The sequence below is a fragment of the Pseudopipra pipra genome, chromosome 2, assembly GCF_036250125.1.
Source record: "Pseudopipra pipra isolate bDixPip1 chromosome 2, bDixPip1.hap1, whole genome shotgun sequence".
NCBI lineage: Eukaryota > Metazoa > Chordata > Aves > Passeriformes > Pipridae > Pseudopipra > Pseudopipra pipra.
This window is the reverse complement of record NC_087550.1, coordinates 812,885-831,844: the sequence shown is the minus strand read 5'-3', so window position 1 is coordinate 831,844 and position 18,960 is coordinate 812,885. Positions and strand designations below refer to the sequence as shown.

The 18,960-nt window shown below is 55.5% G+C and overlaps 3 protein-coding genes across 4 annotated transcripts; all 3 read left to right on the top strand.

Moving 5' to 3' along the window:
* Positions 1-490: 490 nt before the first annotated feature.
* On the top strand, positions 491-3,939 carry LOC135407645 (somatotropin-like). The gene is made up of 5 exons (XM_064642876.1): positions 491-583; positions 1,067-1,230; positions 1,819-1,935; positions 2,292-2,453; positions 3,652-3,939. The coding sequence occupies exons 1-5, from the start codon at positions 574-576 to the stop codon at positions 3,850-3,852; spliced, it is 654 nt and encodes a 217-aa protein (XP_064498946.1). The 5' UTR covers positions 491-573; the 3' UTR covers positions 3,853-3,939.
* Positions 3,940-6,262: 2,323 nt separating this feature from the next.
* RDM1 (RAD52 motif containing 1) lies at positions 6,263-10,857 on the top strand. 2 transcript variants are annotated; one of them, XM_064642854.1, is made up of 7 exons: positions 6,263-6,372; positions 7,465-7,644; positions 8,408-8,530; positions 9,002-9,164; positions 9,433-9,531; positions 9,976-10,064; positions 10,457-10,857. In XM_064642854.1, exons 1-7 carry the CDS (start codon positions 6,286-6,288, stop codon positions 10,535-10,537), a joined length of 822 nt encoding a protein of 273 aa, XP_064498924.1. In that variant the 5' UTR covers positions 6,263-6,285; the 3' UTR covers positions 10,538-10,857. The 2 variants fall into 2 exon arrangements, with proteins under 2 accessions (XP_064498924.1, XP_064498933.1); XM_064642863.1 differs by lacking the exon at positions 8,408-8,530.
* Positions 10,858-11,934: 1,077 nt separating this feature from the next.
* Positions 11,935-18,317, top strand: LOC135407625 (uncharacterized). Its single transcript, XM_064642830.1, has 13 exons — positions 11,935-12,319; positions 12,662-12,733; positions 13,133-13,204; positions 13,436-13,507; positions 13,671-13,751; positions 13,878-13,949; positions 14,431-14,505; positions 14,575-14,693; positions 15,033-16,198; positions 16,301-16,411; positions 16,868-16,929; positions 17,401-17,691; positions 17,797-18,317. The coding sequence occupies exons 1-13, from the start codon at positions 12,015-12,017 to the stop codon at positions 17,819-17,821; spliced, it is 2,523 nt and encodes an 840-aa protein (XP_064498900.1). The 5' UTR covers positions 11,935-12,014; the 3' UTR covers positions 17,822-18,317.
* The last annotated feature ends 643 nt before the right edge of the window (positions 18,318-18,960 follow it).

Genomic DNA, 18,960 nt, shown 5'->3' with positions numbered 1-18,960 from the left:
CCAGGGATCAGACTCCACCACTGCCCTGGGCAGCTGTGCCAGGGCTGGACAGCCCTTTTGGCTAAGAAATTTTCCCTCATATCCAATCTCAACCTCCCCTGACCTAAGCTGTCATTTGCTTTAAGTGAGGAATCTCCCAGACTGGCCAGTGAAGCCTGTGAACTGCGGGCCAAGGCTGCAGAGCCAGGCAGGAAAATCAGGTGGACAAAGCAAATGTCACCACGTAAAAGCACTGATGTGACTTGGGACGGGTCTTCCAACGGCCAGGAAACTTTTATTTGCAATAAACAGCGGGATATGGCGAAATCCTGGAGCCCTGATTTCACACTGAGGCAAACAACGTGCCCAGGCTGCACATCTGTGTATGGATGACCAGGGTGAGGTGGCACCACTGTGAACACTTGTGCATTTATGCACAGAGAAGGTGCAGAGCTGTTGTTGTGATCGTGGCCACGCAGATCCATTTTAAACAGACCCCCTGCTATATAAAGGGGGGCTCAGCAGTTCCCCTTGCCTCATGAAAGGGAGAAATATTCACTGTCAAGCAACACCTGAGCAACTCACCGGGCAGAAATGGCTCCAGGTACTTTTTATTTTGGTTTTCAGGGATTTGCCAGTGCTGCCATGTGTGGAGAGTGATGGGAGATGATGATGGGGTGGTACTGTGGTGGGACAAACTCTGGGACAGCCCTAACTTAAAGTATGGCAACTTATAAACCAGTGACAAAGAATACCTTTCCCTGCAGTGTGACTTTAATCCGTGAACTAATCTTTAGCCTAAACAGGGCAAGGAGAACGTGAATAACGAGGCCAAGCCACAGTTACAGTTGTTGTTATTAATGTAAATGCTGGCAGGGATATTAAAATTCATATTCCAAGCTTAAGACAAGGATCAGCATGATGCCTGGATTTTGGGGAGGGCTGAGCTCACCCTTGATGCCAGCAAGGCACCAAGGCAGAGGACCCCTCAGCCATGGAGAGAAGAGAGTGGGAATGAATTCCCAGGTGCCACCCCCTCCTCAGCACAGTGCCCCAAGGCCTGCTGACACTTTCTGCTTTGCTGCAGGGTCCTGGTTGTCTCCTCTGGCCATCGCTGTGATCACGGTGGGGCTGCAGTGGGCACAGCCAGCTGCCACCTTCCCAGCCATGCCCCTGGCCAGCCTGTTTGCCAACGCTGTGCTGAGGGCTCAGCACCTTCACCTCCTGGCTGCTGAGACCTACAAGGAGTTCGTGAGTGCGGGGGCCTCCTCTGCCTGAGCTTGGTGGCTTGGGGAGGTGTGACAGGGACCTCTCGGCCACTGCTGTGCCCTGTCTCTGCTTCCCGGGAGGCTGAGGGGTGTGACAGGATAGGACTGCACCCTGTCTCCCCCTCTCAGCTCTCTGCCCCTGCTCTGATCCTGCATGCCCCCTTTCCCAGGCCGTGGCTGCACATGGCACAGATATTTTGCCGGACTTTCCCGTGGCAGTCACCTTTTGCCCTGGAGAGTCTGAGTGCTTAAACCCCTCCCGTTTCTGCTCCTGCCAGGATCTGCCACGAGCTTTCCCTTTGGCAAGAGCTGTCCTTAGGGGCCATTTCCTCCCTGGGAGAACCTGGTCCCAGTGGTTTGTGTTCACCTCAGCACCTTGGCTTAGTGAGAGGAAGACCCTTATGTCCAGTAGCTATTGTGCCAAGACAATATTCCTGCTTCCCAATCCTGTCCAGAGGCACCTCGTGTCTCACATCCACTTCTTGCCAAGAGTAACCATTCAGGACAGCTTGGGAAGGTCTTCCAGAGGACGTGGGCAACGTGTCTGGGTGTACTTGGGCTGTCTCCACAGGAACGCACCTACATTCCAGAGGACCAAAGGCACACGACCAAGAATTCCCAGGTGGCGTTTTGTTACTCGGAAATGATCCCTGCTCCCATGAAGAAGGATGATGCCCAGCAGAAATCCGTAAGTCCTCCCCCTCAGGGCGAGCACAGACCTGTCTGAGGAGCCCAGCTGTGCTTCAGGGCAGGAGCAGAGGGTTTCCACCCGTGCACACTCGGGTGCTTCATCCCTGCCCTCCCAAGAAAGATGTAACCTTGGTTACACTGTGAATCACATTCCCTTCCCAAGGATGAGAAAAGCTCTTGTCTGCACAGGACACAGGTCTGGGTGGTGCTCCCCAGCCTGAAAACTTGGTGTCTGCTGAAGCTGCAGGAGCTGTGGCACATCCCTGGGTCACCTCCAGGCTGCTCCAGAGGCAGCAGGACACCCCACCAAACACCTCCCCCCACAGCTTTGAGCCCTTCCTGTCTTATTTTCAGGACATGGAGCTTCTCCGTTTCTCCCTGGCTCTCATCCAGTCCTGGCTGACCCCAGTGCAGTACCTGAGCAAGGTGTTCACAAACAACCTGGTTTTTGGCACCTCAGACAGAGTGTATGAAAAGCTAAAGGACCTGGAGGAAGGGATCCAGGCCCTGATGAGGGTAAGTCACAGCACGTAGCGTGATTATAGGATAAGAGATCTCCCAGTCACAGGGCACTCAGCTCCTGGGGATCCAAGGACCATGAGAAATCTCCCCACCTTCCACTCTGAAGGCCAGTGGTGTCCTGTGGACTTTGCTCACCTTTAGATAATGAGATCATGACACCCCCCTGCACAGGATAAAAGAACACAGAACAGATGTTAACACCCATCACAGAGCAGAACTGATCAGGAATCACAACAGTCGACACCCAGAGTCCACCCAAACCCAGCAACAAAAAATATTCAGTTGTTTAAATCCACTGGAGTAACAGCAACATGATGTTTGCTACATCTCCATGCAAAATACTCAGAAATGGGGCAAATTTCCTCCCTCCCTGCAGCCTGTGCCCAGCTCTGTTCTCACTGTCACATCCCCCCTGCCTCACTGCCCTTCCTGCAAACACAAACACTCAAAAATATGTTTGAAACATGCTTTGAGGGTGGGGGGAGAACCTCCTGAGCTCATCTAAAGCTCAGGAGGAGCCTTGGCACTGGGCCAAGGGGGAGGATCAGAGAATCCCAGAATCACTGAGGTTGGAAAAGGTTGCTGAGTCCCCCCTGTGCCTGATGCCCACCTTGTCCCCCAGCCCAGAGCACTGAGTGCCACGGCCAGGCCTTCCTGGGACACCTCCAGGGCTGGGCACTCCAAACCTCCCTGGGCAGCCCCTGCCAGTGTTTTTCTGCAAAGAAATTCTTCCTGCTCTCCAACCCGAAAAACCTCTGGCACAGCTTGAAGCTGTGTCCTGTTGTCCTGTCCCTTGTTCCCTGGGAGCAGAGCCCGATCTCCCCCAGCTCCCCCCTCCTGTCAGAGGGGGGAAGGTCCCTCCTGAGCTTCCTTTTCTCCAGGCTGAGCCCCCCCAGCTCCCTCAGCTGCTCCTGGTGCTCCAGCCCCTTCCCAGCTCCATTCTCTTCCCTGGACACGCTCCAGCCCTTGCCTGAGGGTCCCAGAACTGCCCCCAGGGCTGGAGGTGCCCCAGCAGTGCCCGCACAGTTACAGGCAGTGCCCTGGCCATTGGGTACCACCCGGGCTCGTGTCCATCCACCGCCACCAGCACCTCCAGGGCCTTTCCCAGCTTCCCACCCGCTCTGCCCCCAGCCTGGAGCGTGGTGTCCCGGTGTCCCATGCCCATTCCCAGCCCCTGCCCATCGCCCCCCAGGAGCTGGAGGACCGGAGCCCGCGGGGGCCGCAGATCCTCAGGCCCACCTACGAGAAGTTCGACGTGCTGGTGCGCGGCGAGGACGCGCTGCTGCACAACTACGGCCTGCTGGGCTGCTTCAAGAAGGACCTGCACAAGGTGGAGACCTACCTGAAGGTCATGAAGTGCCGGCGCTACGGGGACGGCAACTGCGCCGTTTGACCCCGCCGGCGGCTCCCACCCCGCTCCGGCCCCTCGCCGGCCCCGCTCCTTGGGAAGAGACCCGGAGAATAAACCTGCTACAGCCAACGTGTCTCTGGGTCTTGGGGGGCACAGCCCATCGGGGGGGATGAGCAGCCAGTGGGGCGGGGTGGATTTGGGGCTTGAGGTGTGGATCCGGGGCTAAGGGAGCGGATTTGGGGCCTGGGCAGGTGGGGAGCGGATTTAGGGGTAGGTTTGGGCTGGGGAGAAGGTTGGGACTGCGGGTGGATTTGAGGCTGGGAGTAGATTTGGGGATGGGGAGTGGATTCGGGTCTGAATGGAGAGGACTTGAGGCCAGGGGGTGCAGATTTGGGACTGGAGGGTGTGTTTGGGTCTGAATGGGCATGGATTTGAGGCTATGGGGTGCAGATTTGGGGCTGGAGGGTGCATTTGGTTCTGAAGAGGGAGGACTTGAGGCTAGGGGGTGCAGATTTGGGATGCATTTGGTTCTGAAGAGGGAGGATTTGAGGGTAGGGGGTGCAGATTTGGGGCTGGAGGGTGCATTTGGGTCTGAAGGGGCAGGATTTGAGGGTAGGGGGTGCAGATTTGGGGCTGGAGGGTGGATTTGGCGCTGGGGGTAGTTTTGGTGGTAAATTGGGTAGAGATTTGGGACTGGGGGTGGATTTCAGGCTGGAAAGGGTGAGGTTGGAGCTAAGCATGTGGATTCAGGGGTAGGGTGTAGACTTTGGCAGGAAAGAGCAGAGTGCAATAAAGAATAAAGTGCAAGAACAAGAAGGATGGGCTTGTGCCACCAACGTCAGGAGAAGACTTTCCAGAGACACCTCTTGTATGGAAAAGGTGCTGGTGTTACCACAAATCAGCAAATAAGAAACCCCTCGGGCTCAAGTTGTGAGCATTATCTGGCAGGGATTCTTTTACTGTGAGCACTGGACACACAGGAGGATCCTCCTCTAATCAGGTGGGTGACCCCTTCTCAGCTCAGCATAGCTAATACTTACTTACAATTTCACATTTATACTGGCTAAGAGGAAGGTAAACACACCAACAGAATTTTGAAGGCTTCCCACAGCAGAAGGGGAACTCTTGTGCTTGTTTCCAAAGATTTGCTCCATTCTGTTCCTAAAAGGAGGGCATCACCTGTGGCCTGTTTTACTGGCACGGTCACAGCAGCAGCAAAACTTTTTTCCTTTTTTCCTTTTTTTCCTTTTTTCCTTTTTTCCTTTTTTCCTTTTTTCCCTTTTTCCTTTTTTCCTTTTTTTCCTTTTTTCATTTTCAAAAGAATGTTTTTTATGTGAACTCGGGGCACACTTTTCCATTTGCTTCCAGGAGGACCATGTGCAAAGAGTCCTGTCTGAGCAGGGAGCTGCAGCAATAACAGGAGATCTCTGGGAATTCAGGGCATTCCAGAGGCAGGGGAAAGCAGGAAACTGGGGAGGGACAGGCTCTCAAAAACGTGGCTGCTGGCACAGACTTGCACGTGCATGGAAAGGAAAGGAAGGGACTTTTGCCATTAGAAAAATAAAAAGAATTGCAAGTGAGAATCGTAAATGAGAATTGTTCAATGTAAATGCCATTTTTATTTTTTGTAAAGAAGAAACTGCTCGTGTGAAATAATATTTGTTTAATGTTTTACATTAGTAAAAATAATGTTTTACAATAGTAAATTGTAAAAAGAAATAAAAAATTAAAGTTGTGTTTAGGTCTTCAGACCACAGAAGACAGAAGGTTAGGGCCATTGGATCTGCAGGGATTTGGGACTGGGGGAGTGGATTTGTGGCAGTGGGAGCAGATTTGGGGCTGGAAGGGGCAGATTTGGGGCTGGAAGGGACAGATTTGGGGTTGGAAGGGGCAGATTTTGGGCTGGAAGGGGCGGACTTGGGAGCGGTGGACTGGATTTGTGGCAGTGGGAGCAGCTTTGGGGCTGGAAGGGGCAGATTTGGGGCTGGTGCAGTGAATTCGTGGCAGTGGGAGCAGCTTTGGGGCTGGAAGGGACAGATTTGGGACTGGGGGAATGGATTTGCAGCAGTGGGAGCAGCTTTGGGGCTGGAAGGGGCAGAGTTGGGGCTGGAAGAGACAGTTTTGGGACTGGTGCAGTGGATTTGCGGCAGTGGGAGCAGCTTTGGGGCTGGAAGGGGCGGATTTGGGGCTGGAAGGGGCAGATTTGGGACTGGGGGAGTGGATTTGCAGCAGCGGAGCAGCTTTGGGGCTGGAAGGGGCGGATTCGGGACTGATGCAGTGAATTTGCAGCAGCGGGAGCAGTTTGGGGCTGGAAGGGGCAGCTTTGGGGCTGGAAGAAGGGGCGGATTCGGGACTGATGCAGTGAATTTGCAGCAGCGGGAGCAGTTTGGGGCTGGAAGGGGCGGGCTCGGGAGCATCACACGTTGCTCAGCGGGGCGGGCCGGGGCGCAGGAAGGGGCCGGTCCCGTCCCGTCCATGGCGGAGGTGCTGGAGTTCCGTGTGCCCGCGGGCAGTGCCCACACCCTGCTGGTCTGGGGGCTGGAGCCGCAGCCGGGGCTGGAGGTGAGGCGAGATCCTTCCCCGGGATCCCTCTTTCCCCGCCCGGGTCCCTCTTTCCCGCAGGAGTTGTGCCCCATCCGCACCGATGGTTCTGCCAACCTGCCCCCGGCGTGCTAATAGTGTGCTTTCAAATCTGTGATAAACAACGTCTCGAGTTTCTGTAAGTTTTTGAATAATAGTTTATTATATGGTAAAAGCAAGCAGCCGGCTGGGGGACAGAAATGGGGACCAGTTTCCCAAATCTGCACACCCCTACTACGGGGTACATTTAGTATTTATCTTAGCTTCTTCATGCATATTAATTGTATCATATACATATACATTCTACAGGTTTTTGCTAAGTATTTAATATATGGGTTTTCTTGCAGCTAAAGCTAAAGGGTTATCTCTACAACCAGTCATAATTCATGCATTCCTGGACGAACAGGCCTAAAGATTTAAAGTTCTACTATATTTTATTCTTAGGATAGTAAGGAGGTTTTAGGCCTCTTGACCTTGTAAGGGTCTGTTTTATTTCTTTATGGGGGTGTAATTAAGTTTTACAACCCGTTTATTTTATTTTGGTGTAATCACCCATTTGTTTCACGAATCACAATTATTTATTTATCACAAATCCTTCCCTTTTTTTTTTTCTTCTTACCTCGTTTTCTCTCTTTCTAACAACTTTTTAGCTCCCTCGTGTTCCCTACCCCTCTCCCAGGGCCGCTTTTGGGGTGTGCCCAGCACGGCTGCCCCAGGCTGTCCGGCACAGGGTGGGAGAGCTGGGACCGAACCAGCACACGAGGGACGGCAGAGAGCTGGGCTGAGGATGAAATCCTGCTCTGGCCTCGCTCTCCTCCCAGCCCAGAAGCTGGATGATAAAGGAGATGAGATGTTGTCGTGGTCAGAGATGCAGCCAGGGCAAGCTCAGCTGTATGGAGATACCCTCCCCTCGAGCCTGCTGGTTGTTGCAGAGCTTCTTGCCATCCAGCACTGCTAAAACCATCCCTCATTTTCCAGGGAAATAGGTCCTGTGAGTGGTCCTCTCTCTGTCAGGGTTGTTTAGCCTCTCCCTGGTGTATCAAACCCCCTTTTTTCCCCTCTGTTTTCCCTCAGCACTCCCTGTTCTCCGCGTTCTCCAGGTTCGGGCCGCTGTTCTCGGTGCGGGCGCGCGGCAACGCCGCCGTGGCGGGGCCGGGGTGCTGTGGGGTCATCAAGTTCTACTCAGCTGGGGATGCCAGCAGGGCCCAGCGTGCCTGCAACGGGCAAAGGCTGTTTCAGAAACGCCCCTTGAAGGTAAGAGAACAGCCCCGGGGGGAAACGTGCAGGACTCGGCCCCGCGAGCTCCCCGGCACGTGGAGGGGGGCCAGCACGGGCCACAAAGGGGATTAAGGGATGGGAGCATCTCTCTGAGGAGGAGGCACTGTGGGAGCTTGGCTTGGTTAGTCTGGAGAGGAGAGGGTTGAGAGGGGCTCTCCTCAATCCACACAAATGTCACCAAGGTGGTGCCAGAGGATGGTCCCAGACTCTGTTCAGTGGTGCCAGTGACAGGACGAGGAGCAATGGCCATAAACTAAAACACAAGTTCCACCTCAACATGAGGAAGAGCTTCTTTCCATGGAGGGTGGCAGAGCACAGGAAGAGCTGCCCCAGGGGGAGGGGAGTCTCTCTGTCTGGGGACATTCCAAACCCACCTGGGCGCTTCTCTGTGTCACCTGCTCCAGGTGACGCTGCCTTGGAGTAGGTGGTCTCCAGAGGTCCCTTCCAAGCCTGACAGTTCTGTGATTCCATGAAATACTTGATCTCAGCGGTGCAAAACCTTTACTAACTTGTGGCTGGGCACTGCCACCGTGCTGCCATCCCCCACTGCTGGCTCCCAGGGAGCATTTAAGCAGGAAAATGGCAGCATCCTCCCAAATATTGAACCCAGCTCAGGAGCACACACAGGGCTGGGAACAGGTTACCTGAGGGTGACTGTGCCAGAGCTGTCAGTGGTGTGGCTGGAGTGGGAGCCTCACAAGCAGGGCCTGGCTGAGCAGGGTTCTTCTCTCCTGGGCAGGTTTGTGTTTGCCCCAAGCAGAGGGGGATTCAGCAACGAGCCCCTGCCCTCAGCAGCAACAAGTGCCAGGAGCTGGCCAACCACTACCTGGGCTTTAACGGCTGGTCCAGTCGCATCATCACGGTGAGGGGCCCTTTGTGTTCGTCCCTCGTCCTTCCCCTCATCCCCCTCTTCATTGGAGGGGTTGGTGGGATGAATTGTCCTCCACTCAGCAAATAATAGTCAGCTATGAGAGCTGTGTTTTGGGCCGTGGATGGGGGGGTTTGGGCTATGGATAGGGAGGTTTGAGAGCCTGTGGGGAGCAGGTTGTGGTGGGTGAGGGCACTGGCTTGGCTTCCGTTAGTAAAAATGAGGGGGGCCTGACAGTGCTCTTTGTGTGCCGAGAGAGAGATGGCTGAGACTCCCAGAGGATGGGGACTAGGAGGTGTTTCTAAACTAGGATCAAACCAGCAAATCCCCCTGCTCTGTCTCCTCCACCTGCTTCTACCTCAGAGCCACAGGCTGTGCAGAGAAGGTGTGTGGTTCTCAGTGGGCAAAGCCTTCCTATCCCCTTCGTCTTTAATCAAAAGCGATTCTCTGTGCTCTTCCCAACAGCTGCAGAAGGTGTCTGCCCTTGATGGTGAGAATGAGGAGCTGGGACAGAGCTCCCAGCAGGGATCTGTGAAGTTCCTGTGTGCTCTGGAGCTGACGCTGCCCCAGCACGGGGTGTGCAGCAGGGGAGTTGCCCTGGGCCGGGCAGCCGTAGGAGATGGGCAAGGTGGGCTTTGCTGGGCTTTGGGGACAGTGCAAGTCTCTCCCAGCAGCTGTTGCAGGCACTGGCCAGTTCTGCTTTTGCACAGCTGATGGGATCCTGAACCTCTCCCCTCCCTGCTTCCCACCTTTCCTGCCCCCTGTCGTGTCCCTCTTGCCCGCGGTGTTATCCATTCCCCAGCACAGCCACTCATGCTGTCCTGGGCACAGCTGCAGTGCCTGCTCGGTGGGCAGTGCCCTGCCCAGGTTGGTAACATGCTGCTATTTGTGTTCAGATCCCCTGGAGCTCATCACAGCCACGAGAAGAGCTCAGAAGCTCGCGGTGGGGAAAGCTCTGTCTGGGGCCTTCCAGAAGATCCTCCTCGTAGTCTTGGGTAAGGCCCGGGGTTGTGTGAAATGTTTGGGCTGATATTAGAACTTCTGTGACCATTGATAGGGGTTCTTTTTGCCCTGAGCCTTTCTTGGGGCTGGAGGGAGCAAAGCTAAACTTGTACTGTGGTCTGTAGTGGTTTAGCAGAGAGGTTCCTCCCTGTGAGCTGTGGGAGTGAAAGGGAGCTCCGACAGGAGGACGGATGTTTTTATGATAAATAAGCCATTGAAAGTCCACATTCCAGGGGTCTAAATGGTGTTAGGGAGAGCTTTTTTTGCTTTTGAGTGGGGATGTGAGGCAGGGGTAACAGGAGCTGAACTGCAGCCCTTTGGATGCTGCTGTCCTGGTCAGGAGAGAAGCAGAATTGTCCCATTTTTGAAGTTCAGGGGAGGTTCGTTGTCGTTCCACACAGCAGTAACCACATCTCTGGCTGTTCACTGTGTTTCAGAAAATGGGAAAGTGGCCGTGGAGTACAATTCCTGCCAGGAGGAGCCCACAGACTCCTTAACAGAAGAGGAACTGAAGGGGCTTGTTCAGGTAAAAGTGGTGGATATTTGAGCTTTCCCACAGGGCCTGTGTGTTCCACTCATTAGCTTTGATAGCCTCCAGCACCCTCCTTGGATGCAGCAATGACCTCCACTTAAATCCTAGGAAGGAATTGCATCTTGGAATTGTGCAGCAGGCTAAGGTTTTTAATCTCCTATGTTTTTGGCTGTCTTTGTGCAGAAAGGCACATGGGATGTAGATGGGACAGGAAAACAAGGAGTACAGGGCTGTGACAGTGCAGCCTGGCAGACCTGGCACATGACAGTGTCCAGGGCTGCTCTTCATGGAGTCTGGGGGAGTGAAAATCCCAGGAAAGCCCTCGATGGTGTGGAAGAGCAAGTATGTTCTAGAGAAAGAAATTTACTCTTGATTTCCCTTCCCAGGTCAATGAATTGTCCTTGGAGCAACTTGACCTCGAAGAAGACGAAGTTTTGTCTGATCTCAGTTTGGATGAGGAGCCATGAAACGCCCTGTTTGCTTTTCCTCCAGATGCCCAACAGGGAAAGAAATGGGCAATAAACGCTGTGTTGCTAAAAGTAAGCCCCCAGATACGTGCTGGTTTTGGAGAGGAGGTGTTTTGCTGTCAGCCTGCTCAGGAACAAGCCCTCCCTGCAAGAGCCCTGTACAGCTCCAGGTCACTCTGATCCATGGGAGAAAGTCTGGGATGGAAGATGTCTTAGCAGCAGGAGGAGCTGTGGGGCTGACCCAGCTCTGCACAGGCTCAGGAAAAAGCATTTCTCGAAGTGCAAATTGTTTTAAATAAAGTTACAAAGTCTCTTAAGAATGTGTTGTCGTGTGTGGAACCGCAGCTAGAAGGAGTGGGGACGTTGTCATTATGTAGAACAAAGATTGTCATTTCAAATGGGTTTTTCATTAAATTAAGTCAAATTTTGCGGTGTGGTGAGTGAACCTGGGAGGCAGCACAGGCAATGGGAAGGGGCATCAAGCACACCAAGTCGTGAGGTTGAGGGCAGGGGTGGTGGGTGCCTGTTTGATAACAAACCCCTGCCCAGAGTTTTTGACCTCTCCTTGTTAAAAAAGGCTGATTGAAAATGAGAGAGCTCAGGAAAGAGCCACAGGAATGATGTGAGATCCCTCTTGAAGTGAGAATGTTGCCTGTTTAAGTAAGAAGAGAAGAATGGGGGGATTTGCTGCAAGAGAAATCCACTGCTACTGGCTGAGCTTACTAAGGTGAAGCAAAGTGCATTGGCTGGATGATGAATTTGGAGAAATCCAAGTGGGAAGATGCAGCGTTTCTCATGGGGAGAGTGTTTGGATGGACTGGCCTCCATGGGATGCAGTAAGTCCCCTGCTGAGGCAAGTTCTCAGGTGGAGATGGTATTTTTGTATTAAATTGCCTTACAAATGTATGAAAATATTTTATTCTCACACTTGCCCAGCAGTGTGGGGAGCAAGTTGAGGGAGGGGATTGTCCCCTTCTGCTCTGCTCTGGTGAGACCCCACCTGCCTCCAGCGCTGGGGTCCCAACAGAGGAAGGACAGGGAGCTGCTGGAGTGAGTCCAGGGGAGGCCACAGACCTGGTCTAAGGTGTGGAAGAGCTCTGCTCTGAGGAAAGGCTGAGCTGGGGCTGTTCAGCCTGGAGCAGGCTCTGGGGAGAGCTTCCAGCCCCTTCCAGTAACTGACGGGGCTCCATGAGAGCTGGAAAGGGACTTTGGAATGCCAGGACAAGGGGGAATGGCAGGGTTAGGTGGGGTATTGGGAAGAAATTCTTCCCTGAGGGGTGGGGAGGCCCTGGCACAGGTTTTCCAGAGAAGCTGTGGTTGCCCCTGGATCCCTGGAAGTGTTCCCAGCCAGGCTGGATTTGGAACAACTTGGGCTAGTGGAAGGTGTCCCTGCCCTGGCAGGAGGTGGGATGGGCTGATCCTTCAGGCCCCTTCCAAACCAGTCCATGGTGGGGTTCTGTGGTGTGGGTCCCTGACTATGACACAGTCTCTTGGTGGCCGTGCTGTGGCACAGCCCTCTGTGACACGGCAGGCCCCGGCAGCGCCCCGGCCTTGCTTGCCCGGTGCCCCCAGGCCGTCATGGTTCACCATGGCACTTCTCACATGCTCCATGTGCTCCCTGCTCCTGCTGGCATTGCTGCTGGCAGCGGCTCCGTGCCCGGCTCAGGCTGGGAAGCCCTTTGGACACCGCTGCAGCTCCCCACGGCAGGGGCTGCTGGACTGTCGCCACGCCGGGCTGACCACCGTGCCCCCGGCCACCAGCACGTGGCCCCTGGACATGCTGTGAGTGCCCACTGACCACAGAGCCCTCCAGAGCCCTGCTAGGCCTGGCATGGCTGGGAACCCTCCTGACAGCCTGGCATGGCTGGGAACCCTCCTGACAGCCTGGCATGGCTGGGAACCCTCCCAACAGCCTGGCACGGCTGGGAACCCTCCTGACAGGCTGGCAGGGACATGGCAGCACAGACTGGCTGGCTCGGGGGGGCTCGTGCTGCAACCCCAGGGGGGAAGCCCAGTTGTCCACGCTGTGGCATTTCCAGGCAAAGCCCACTTCTACCTCAGCAGCTGAATTTCCAGGGAAAAGGGTTTTCCCGAGGGCTGACGGTGTCAGTTGTTTCTTTGCAGGGATTTCACTGACAACTCTATTTCGACCTTGGGACCGCAAACGTGGAAGGAATACCAGTGGGCTGAGACCTTGTGAGTACCATCCAGCATCTCAAATGTCAGGAATTCTGGTCTTTCCCATCCTTTTGTCCAGTGTTTGAGCACCCCCACAACCCATTTCCATGGGAATTCCGAGCTGGGCTGCTCAGCAAGGAGGGCTGTGAATGCCCAGGGCTTCCTAGGATGGCAAGAAATGCCATGAGCTGTGTCCCATCCCATGGGATCATCGCTGTGGCTGTTTGCCCAGGGATCAGGCTACACTCAGCTTCCCCTGGCCAGGAGCAGGTGCCTGCTGCAGCCATGAGTGGGGACGATCCCTGCAGTGCCCCAAAGCCATGTTCCAGCATAGCTGCTGTAGGACAGCTTTCCATGACAACCCCAGTTGCCCCTGGCAAGCAGCTGGTGTAACCAAGTCTGTTTGTGTCCTCCCAGAATCCTCAAGGACAACGAGCTGCAGGCAGTGAAGAGGTATTCCCTGGAAGGGCTGTTCCTGCTGAAGCACCTGTAAGCACAGTGGGCTGCTGCCTCCCCCTCCCTTGGGCCCCTGCTGCTCAGCCCAGCCTGGCCAAGGGGGCTTTATCCCTCCTGGGGCAGGAGGCTCATCCCAGGTTCCACAGCCTTGCAAGCTCAGGTCAGATCAGAGCTGGGGAACACAGATGCTGCCAGTGCCAAAGGAAAGGAAAGGAAAGACAGCAGTGCAAATGGAATTAATGTTTTGTGTTCTCATTGTAACAGGGATTTATCTGGCAATGACATCAAGTCCATTGAGGAACATGCCTTTGAGCCACTGCCTTTTCTGGAGCATCTGTGAGTTACAAAAGTTTCCTCCTAGTGTGTTGAATGAAGGCTTCTTGCGTGGATGAACCCTTCTGTGTTAAAAACAACAGGAGCATTTCCTAGAACAGTGACACTTTCCCCTGCTGCAAGGCAAAGGGAAAGGATTCATTTCCATGATCTCCTCTGTCCCCAGAAACCTGTCTGGGAATCAGCTCACCCTGATCCCCAGTGGTGCTTTCGAGGCCTGGCATGGGATGCAGTTTCTGCGGGAGCTGTAAGTGGAACAAGGTCTGAAGGCAGATGGGAGCAGACCCCGCAGGGGCAGAGGGGCAGAGCAGCTTTGCCCCCCACAGCTCACACCCTTCCTGTCCACCCTCACAGCCCTCTGCTGTTTTTCCAGGATCCTAAGCCATAACCCCCTGACCCTCATTGCTGACACAGCATTCTTCAAGCTGCCTTCCATCAACTATCTGTAAGTACTGACTCGTTTGGACCAGACTGGTGAAGAACTTTGTCTCTCTGCAGTGCCCTGTTCTCAGGACAGCAGAGATCCAGCAGCAAATCTCCCTGTTCTCCCAGCCTTTTGCTGCTGGAGGCCAAAATATCCCCAGCAGCAGCAGAGCAAGGCAAAGGCCAAGCAGTTCTGATATGTCCCCAGCTGCAAAGACCCAAGGAACTGGGATACAGGCTTGAAAGGACTAGAGGCTGAGCAGGCCTAGAGCCCTGGAATGGCTGGTGGGGTCCCACGAGACCTGCAGGATCCCCTGCTGATTCAGAGCCCATGGGGAGGAGCAGGTCAAACAGGGGGGCTTTTGAATCCTTTCTGTTCGATTGGGAAGAAGTGGATCCCTCTGCCAACACCACCAGCATCATCAGGGACCCGGGCTTGTTCTCAGAGCAGAGTTCTGGCAATGTCACCTGAGAATTTAAGGTGGTCCTTCCAATCCTTGCAGGGACCTGAGCGAAACACAAGTGTCTGCACAGACACTGCTCCTGCTCCTGCAGACAACATCCCATCTGGAGACACTGTGAGTAGGTGGGACTGGGAGTCATGGATTGGGATGCCAGGTTTTCCAATAATAACCTCTTGTCTTTAGCAAAGTGCCCCGTACCGTGTCCTGCTGCCTCTGCAAGGAACATGGCACCGTCGAGACCCCGTGCAGGACCATCCAGTTCCTCTGTGAGAACCTGTGTGACACCAGCACTGCCCAGTGTGGTAGGTGTCCTGACCGTGGGGATTGCCCCTCAAACCTGCCCCCTTTTGGGGGGTTCCCAGGCAGCCTTGGCCACCTCCATGGCATCGGTCCAGCCTGGCAGCTCCCAGCCAGTCCCGGGGACACTAAACCTGGGTGGCCTCTCTAGAGGAGCTTCAGCCCTGTGAGGCCTTTCAGTGAGCCTAAAGGCCAGTGCAGGCAGCTCAGGTGAGACCTGGGAGGCCTTGGACTGCGCTGCCCCTGTGTGCCTGCTGCCTGGGGCAACCTGTGCCCTTGTTTTTTGGCAGAAAGCTGCTCGAGATGCCAAGTCGCTGATCTGCTCTCCTGATGTTCTCCCACAGGTTCTCCAGCCCAGAAACGGGCAGAAATAAGGGGAGTAGCACAGCCTGGACAACTCAGAAGCAGCTCGGTGCTGTACGTCAAACCCAAGGACATTCCCCCGGCACACCATGGGTCCGTGACGTTTGCAGTGGCTCGGAAGCAGGCCAGCACCAGGGGTGACCTCAGCAGCCAGGGAGATTCCCGAGCAGACTCGTATTCCTCCCAGCACCTCTCCAGCCAGGGAAGGAAAGCCATCGACGAGCTGCTGGTGAAGCTGCACAACATTCAGAACAGGGGCTGGACCGGAGACGTGGACAGCAAACCCGATTTTCTGGCAGAGCAGCTGGCGGCTGAGCTCCAGAGCCAGCAGCCCGATGCTCAGAGCACCCTGGCTGTGGCAAACACCGTCCCATGGCAGCCAGCGCCCGCCAGGCGCAACGTGCAGAAGTTCCCAGCAGTGGAGGGAAAGCAAACCACAGGCTGGGAGCAAAAGCAGCTCGAGTCAGGCTTGAACTGGCCAATCTTAAACCGCTGGGACGTAGCTGGTGGGTCAACCCCCCCGGATGACAACGCTGCCTTCGGACATCACAGTGCAAAGGAAGCAGCAGCTCCCCGAAGGAGCTCTGTCCAGAGGTACCAGCGCAGGCAGAGGGACACCGGCTATCAGCTGCCATACAACCCCCTTTTCTACGAGGTGTCTGGTGATGTGCAGGGAGAGGAAGAGCCCACGCCAGGAGAAAGCAAAGGTCTAGACAGAAAGCCGGAGAATCTCTTGGACCTGTGGCTCAAGAGCCACCCTGAGGATGGCGCTGAAGAAGAGCGTTCCTCTCTCGGGGAATCCGGGAAGCAAGGAGAGGCAAGGTCCGGGCTTGCCAAAGAGGCAGGAGGCTCCCAGAGCCCCGGCCGTGCTCCAGCTGCAGCAGAGCTCCTGGAGGTCAGGGCTGAGCATCCCCTGCCCTCGGGGGTGCCGGACGAGGCCCTGCAGGCGTTCATCGCCCGCGTGACAGAAGCCCTGAGGGCAGAGTGCAGCCAGCTCGACCTGCAGCTGCTCTGTGCCAGGATGGTGTCCGAGGCTGGGCTGCTGGCAAAGAGGCTCAGCCCCAGGCAGGACAGCCAGGGAGTCTCTGCTCTCACACGGCAGTGTCTGCAGCTGGCCTTGGAGATGGGCAAGGAGTCCGCAGGAAAGGTAGGAGAGCTCCTGGGCACTGCTGCACGTGCCCCTCTGGGCAAGGGGCAGTGGAAGGAGCGAGCCTCTCTCCCCTCCTGATTTGCTCTCCTTCTCTCCCAGCACAATGCAGGGCTCAACCACTCCATAGTCACCAGGCTATTGGTGTTTGTTATCATCATGATCTTCGCCATCATCTTCGTCCTCATCATGATCATGTTATATTTAGTCCAGGTAAGCCAGAACCTCCCTTGCCAGCTGTCAGTCAGGCCTGCGGTGCCCAGCTGAGCCCCAGGGGGATGTGGATGCCTGGGCTCCTGCTGGGGAGCACTGGAGATGTTTGTGCACCCCTGGAGCTTGTGGCAGCTCCACATCCCCCGGCTCAGCAGGGTTCAGCCTGCTTGGAGGGGGCTTGTCCTGCCCTCTGTGCTGACTATGCACAGCTCTGCTTTGCACTCCTACCTTCAGCCTTGCAGCAGTGCTAACAGGAGAGCTCTGGGAACCCAGGTCATTCCAGAGGCAGGGAAAAGCAGGAAACAGGGAGGAGAGGGCTCTCTAAAAATGTGGCTGTTTTCACAGACTTGCACGTGTATAGAGCAGGGTGGGTGGGAGGAAGAACCTTTTGGCCTCCCTTGCTCTGCAGAGAAACACAAGCCACCTGTGATGTTCCAAGTGTCTCTTCTTCCCCAGACTCACTGCTGGGAACGTTCTGAGGATGTTTGGCAGGACACTGTGAAATCCCCCCTGAGCAGGTACCTGCCCCCTGCCCCGTGGCCCCGCGGTGCCAAGAACCATCCCCACTCTGAACAGCAGCTCCTCCCCAAGCCCCCCGACCGCCCTGGTGCCAGACACCCACCGGTCTGTGTTTAACACATTTTGCTTTGGGAGAGACCCAGGAAAGGGACCCCAGAGCGGGAGCGATGGGCACGGCCATAGGATCCCATCCCACCCGGTGCTGAGGGGCAGGTCTTGGGCTTCTGGGGTGGTCCCACATCCCTGTGACCACGAGGAAATAGCTCTGGGCTCCAGTTCCCAGCAAAACTCTCCTCTGGTGATGGCTCTGCCCTCTTCCTGCCTGCCCCACTCCTGTCTTCTGCACATGCCTTTCCCATCGAGGGCTCATTGCCAGCCACAGCAGCCAATGCCATCCCTTCCCTCTGGCACACCCGTGCAGCCCTCCCCCTGGCCAAACCTGGTTATTTTCCCGTTTTACTTTTTGTCAGGTTCTTCGAGAAGCTGCGATACGGAGAGCTCAGGGACATGCTCAGCTGTGCCTTTGGCGGAGAGGGCGAAGAGCGGGCAAGGAACGTGCGCCAGGGCTACCCCTCTGCCTGCTGCCCCTCAGCTCTCCAGAGCGTTCCCGTCGCTGGTGGCCACACAGAGGACACGGGTGAATTCAAAAAGTTTGAGGAGAAGGTCATGCTCCTCATGGAGCAGGACTCTCGGGCGCTCCGGCTGTACGACTGGCACAGGCAGAGACGGGACAATGTGGAAGCTGAAGCAGCAGAGGAGACGTGAGTGGGGTGGCAGAGATATCCACCCTTGTTCTGCAGCCCTGGTTCCACACAGGCTGGGCCCGGCCTTTCCTTGGTGGTTATTTCCTTGCTGTTCTTTCGCAGCGACTCGGAGCAGCAGGATGAGTGAGGGAACGTCACCAGCTGAAGACGAGATCCCTCAGCCCAGTCCCTCTGCTGCATCCCAAGGCCCGGCACAGCCGCCATAGGCCCCATAGAACCCCACAGGCCCCATACCTCCATAGGCCCCATAGACCCCCCCATAGGCCCCATACCCCCATAGGCCCCATAGACCCCCCATAGACCTCATAGACCCCCATAGACCCCATTGACCCCCATAGGCCCCATAAGCGTCATAGACCCCATAGGCTTCATAGACCCCCCCTAGGCCCCATAGACCCCCATAGGCCCCATAGGCTTCATAGGCCCCATAGCCCCAACAGTCCCCATAGCTCTCAAAGCACCCATAGCCCTCAGAGCCCCCCCAAGGCCCCATAGCCCTCCCAAGCCCCCATCAGACCCCAGAGCTGCCAGAGTCCTGATCTCCCTCAGAAGCCTCCGCATCCCTCCCAGCCGTGGAACGCCCGTTTTGTTAGTCCAAGATAAAAGTGTCTGAAGGATGCCGAGCTCTGAGCCTGTGCTGTGGAACCCTGGGGTGGGCTGGGGAGGGGTTTGGGGTCCCTCGTTAGGAGTGCAGGGATCACAGCCAGGGCAGGTGTCCAAGGGGAACAGCCCATCTGCTGCTGCTGCTTTGGGAGCATTTCAGGATGATTCGAGGACTGAACTGAACTTGGGAGAGAGAGGAAAGATTGATCGGAGAGCTGCTCAAGTGTTTGAAAAGATCAAGTGGGAAACCCCCACCCAAGGACTTGTTCACTCTGGGCTGCTGCTCTGAGCACATGGGGTCACTTCCAGAAGGGGGATCCAGGAGAGCTGCATGGAGAGGCACACTCATCCTCGAGCTGTGGGATGTTTGCAACTGTTGGAATGGGTTGTTGTGGTGCAAGCTTGAAACACCACACCAAGGGCACCTTCTCCACAAGGTCTCTGCCACCGAAACACCGCTTTGCTTTTTGTACGTGTGAGATTCCTGTGGACCAGCATTTACCTGCAACAGTGGTAACTCTGAGTCTGTTTCTAAAATCAATATTTGGCAATTCCGTGTCTATTTCTAAAATCAACGTTTATGAAAGCACGTTTTTCTACACGTGCGTTTGTGTTGGGTGAGAGGAAGGTAAACACACAAATAGTATTTTGAAGACTTCCTCC

Excerpts from the sequence above, each read along its gene's own strand:
- LOC135407645 (XM_064642876.1), top strand. Across the intron at positions 1,936-2,291 it reads ATGATGCCCAGCAGAAATCC|GACATGGAGCTTCTCCGTTT; the intron begins GTAAGTCCTCCC and ends TCTTATTTTCAG. Across the intron at positions 2,454-3,651 it reads GGATCCAGGCCCTGATGAGG|GAGCTGGAGGACCGGAGCCC; the intron begins GTAAGTCACAGC and ends ATCGCCCCCCAG.
- RDM1 (XM_064642854.1), top strand. The coding sequence starts at position 6,286 with ATGGCGGAGGTGCTGGAGTTCCGTGTGCCCGCGGGCAGTGCCCACACC. Across the intron at positions 8,531-9,001 it reads GGTCCAGTCGCATCATCACG|CTGCAGAAGGTGTCTGCCCT; the intron begins GTGAGGGGCCCT and ends TCTTCCCAACAG. Across the intron at positions 9,532-9,975 it reads GATCCTCCTCGTAGTCTTGG|AAAATGGGAAAGTGGCCGTG; the intron begins GTAAGGCCCGGG and ends ACTGTGTTTCAG.
- LOC135407625 (XM_064642830.1), top strand. The coding sequence starts at position 12,015 with ATGACACAGTCTCTTGGTGGCCGTGCTGTGGCACAGCCCTCTGTGACA. Across the intron at positions 12,734-13,132 it reads TACCAGTGGGCTGAGACCTT|AATCCTCAAGGACAACGAGC; the intron begins GTGAGTACCATC and ends GTGTCCTCCCAG. Across the intron at positions 16,930-17,400 it reads GTGAAATCCCCCCTGAGCAG|GTTCTTCGAGAAGCTGCGAT; the intron begins GTACCTGCCCCC and ends ACTTTTTGTCAG.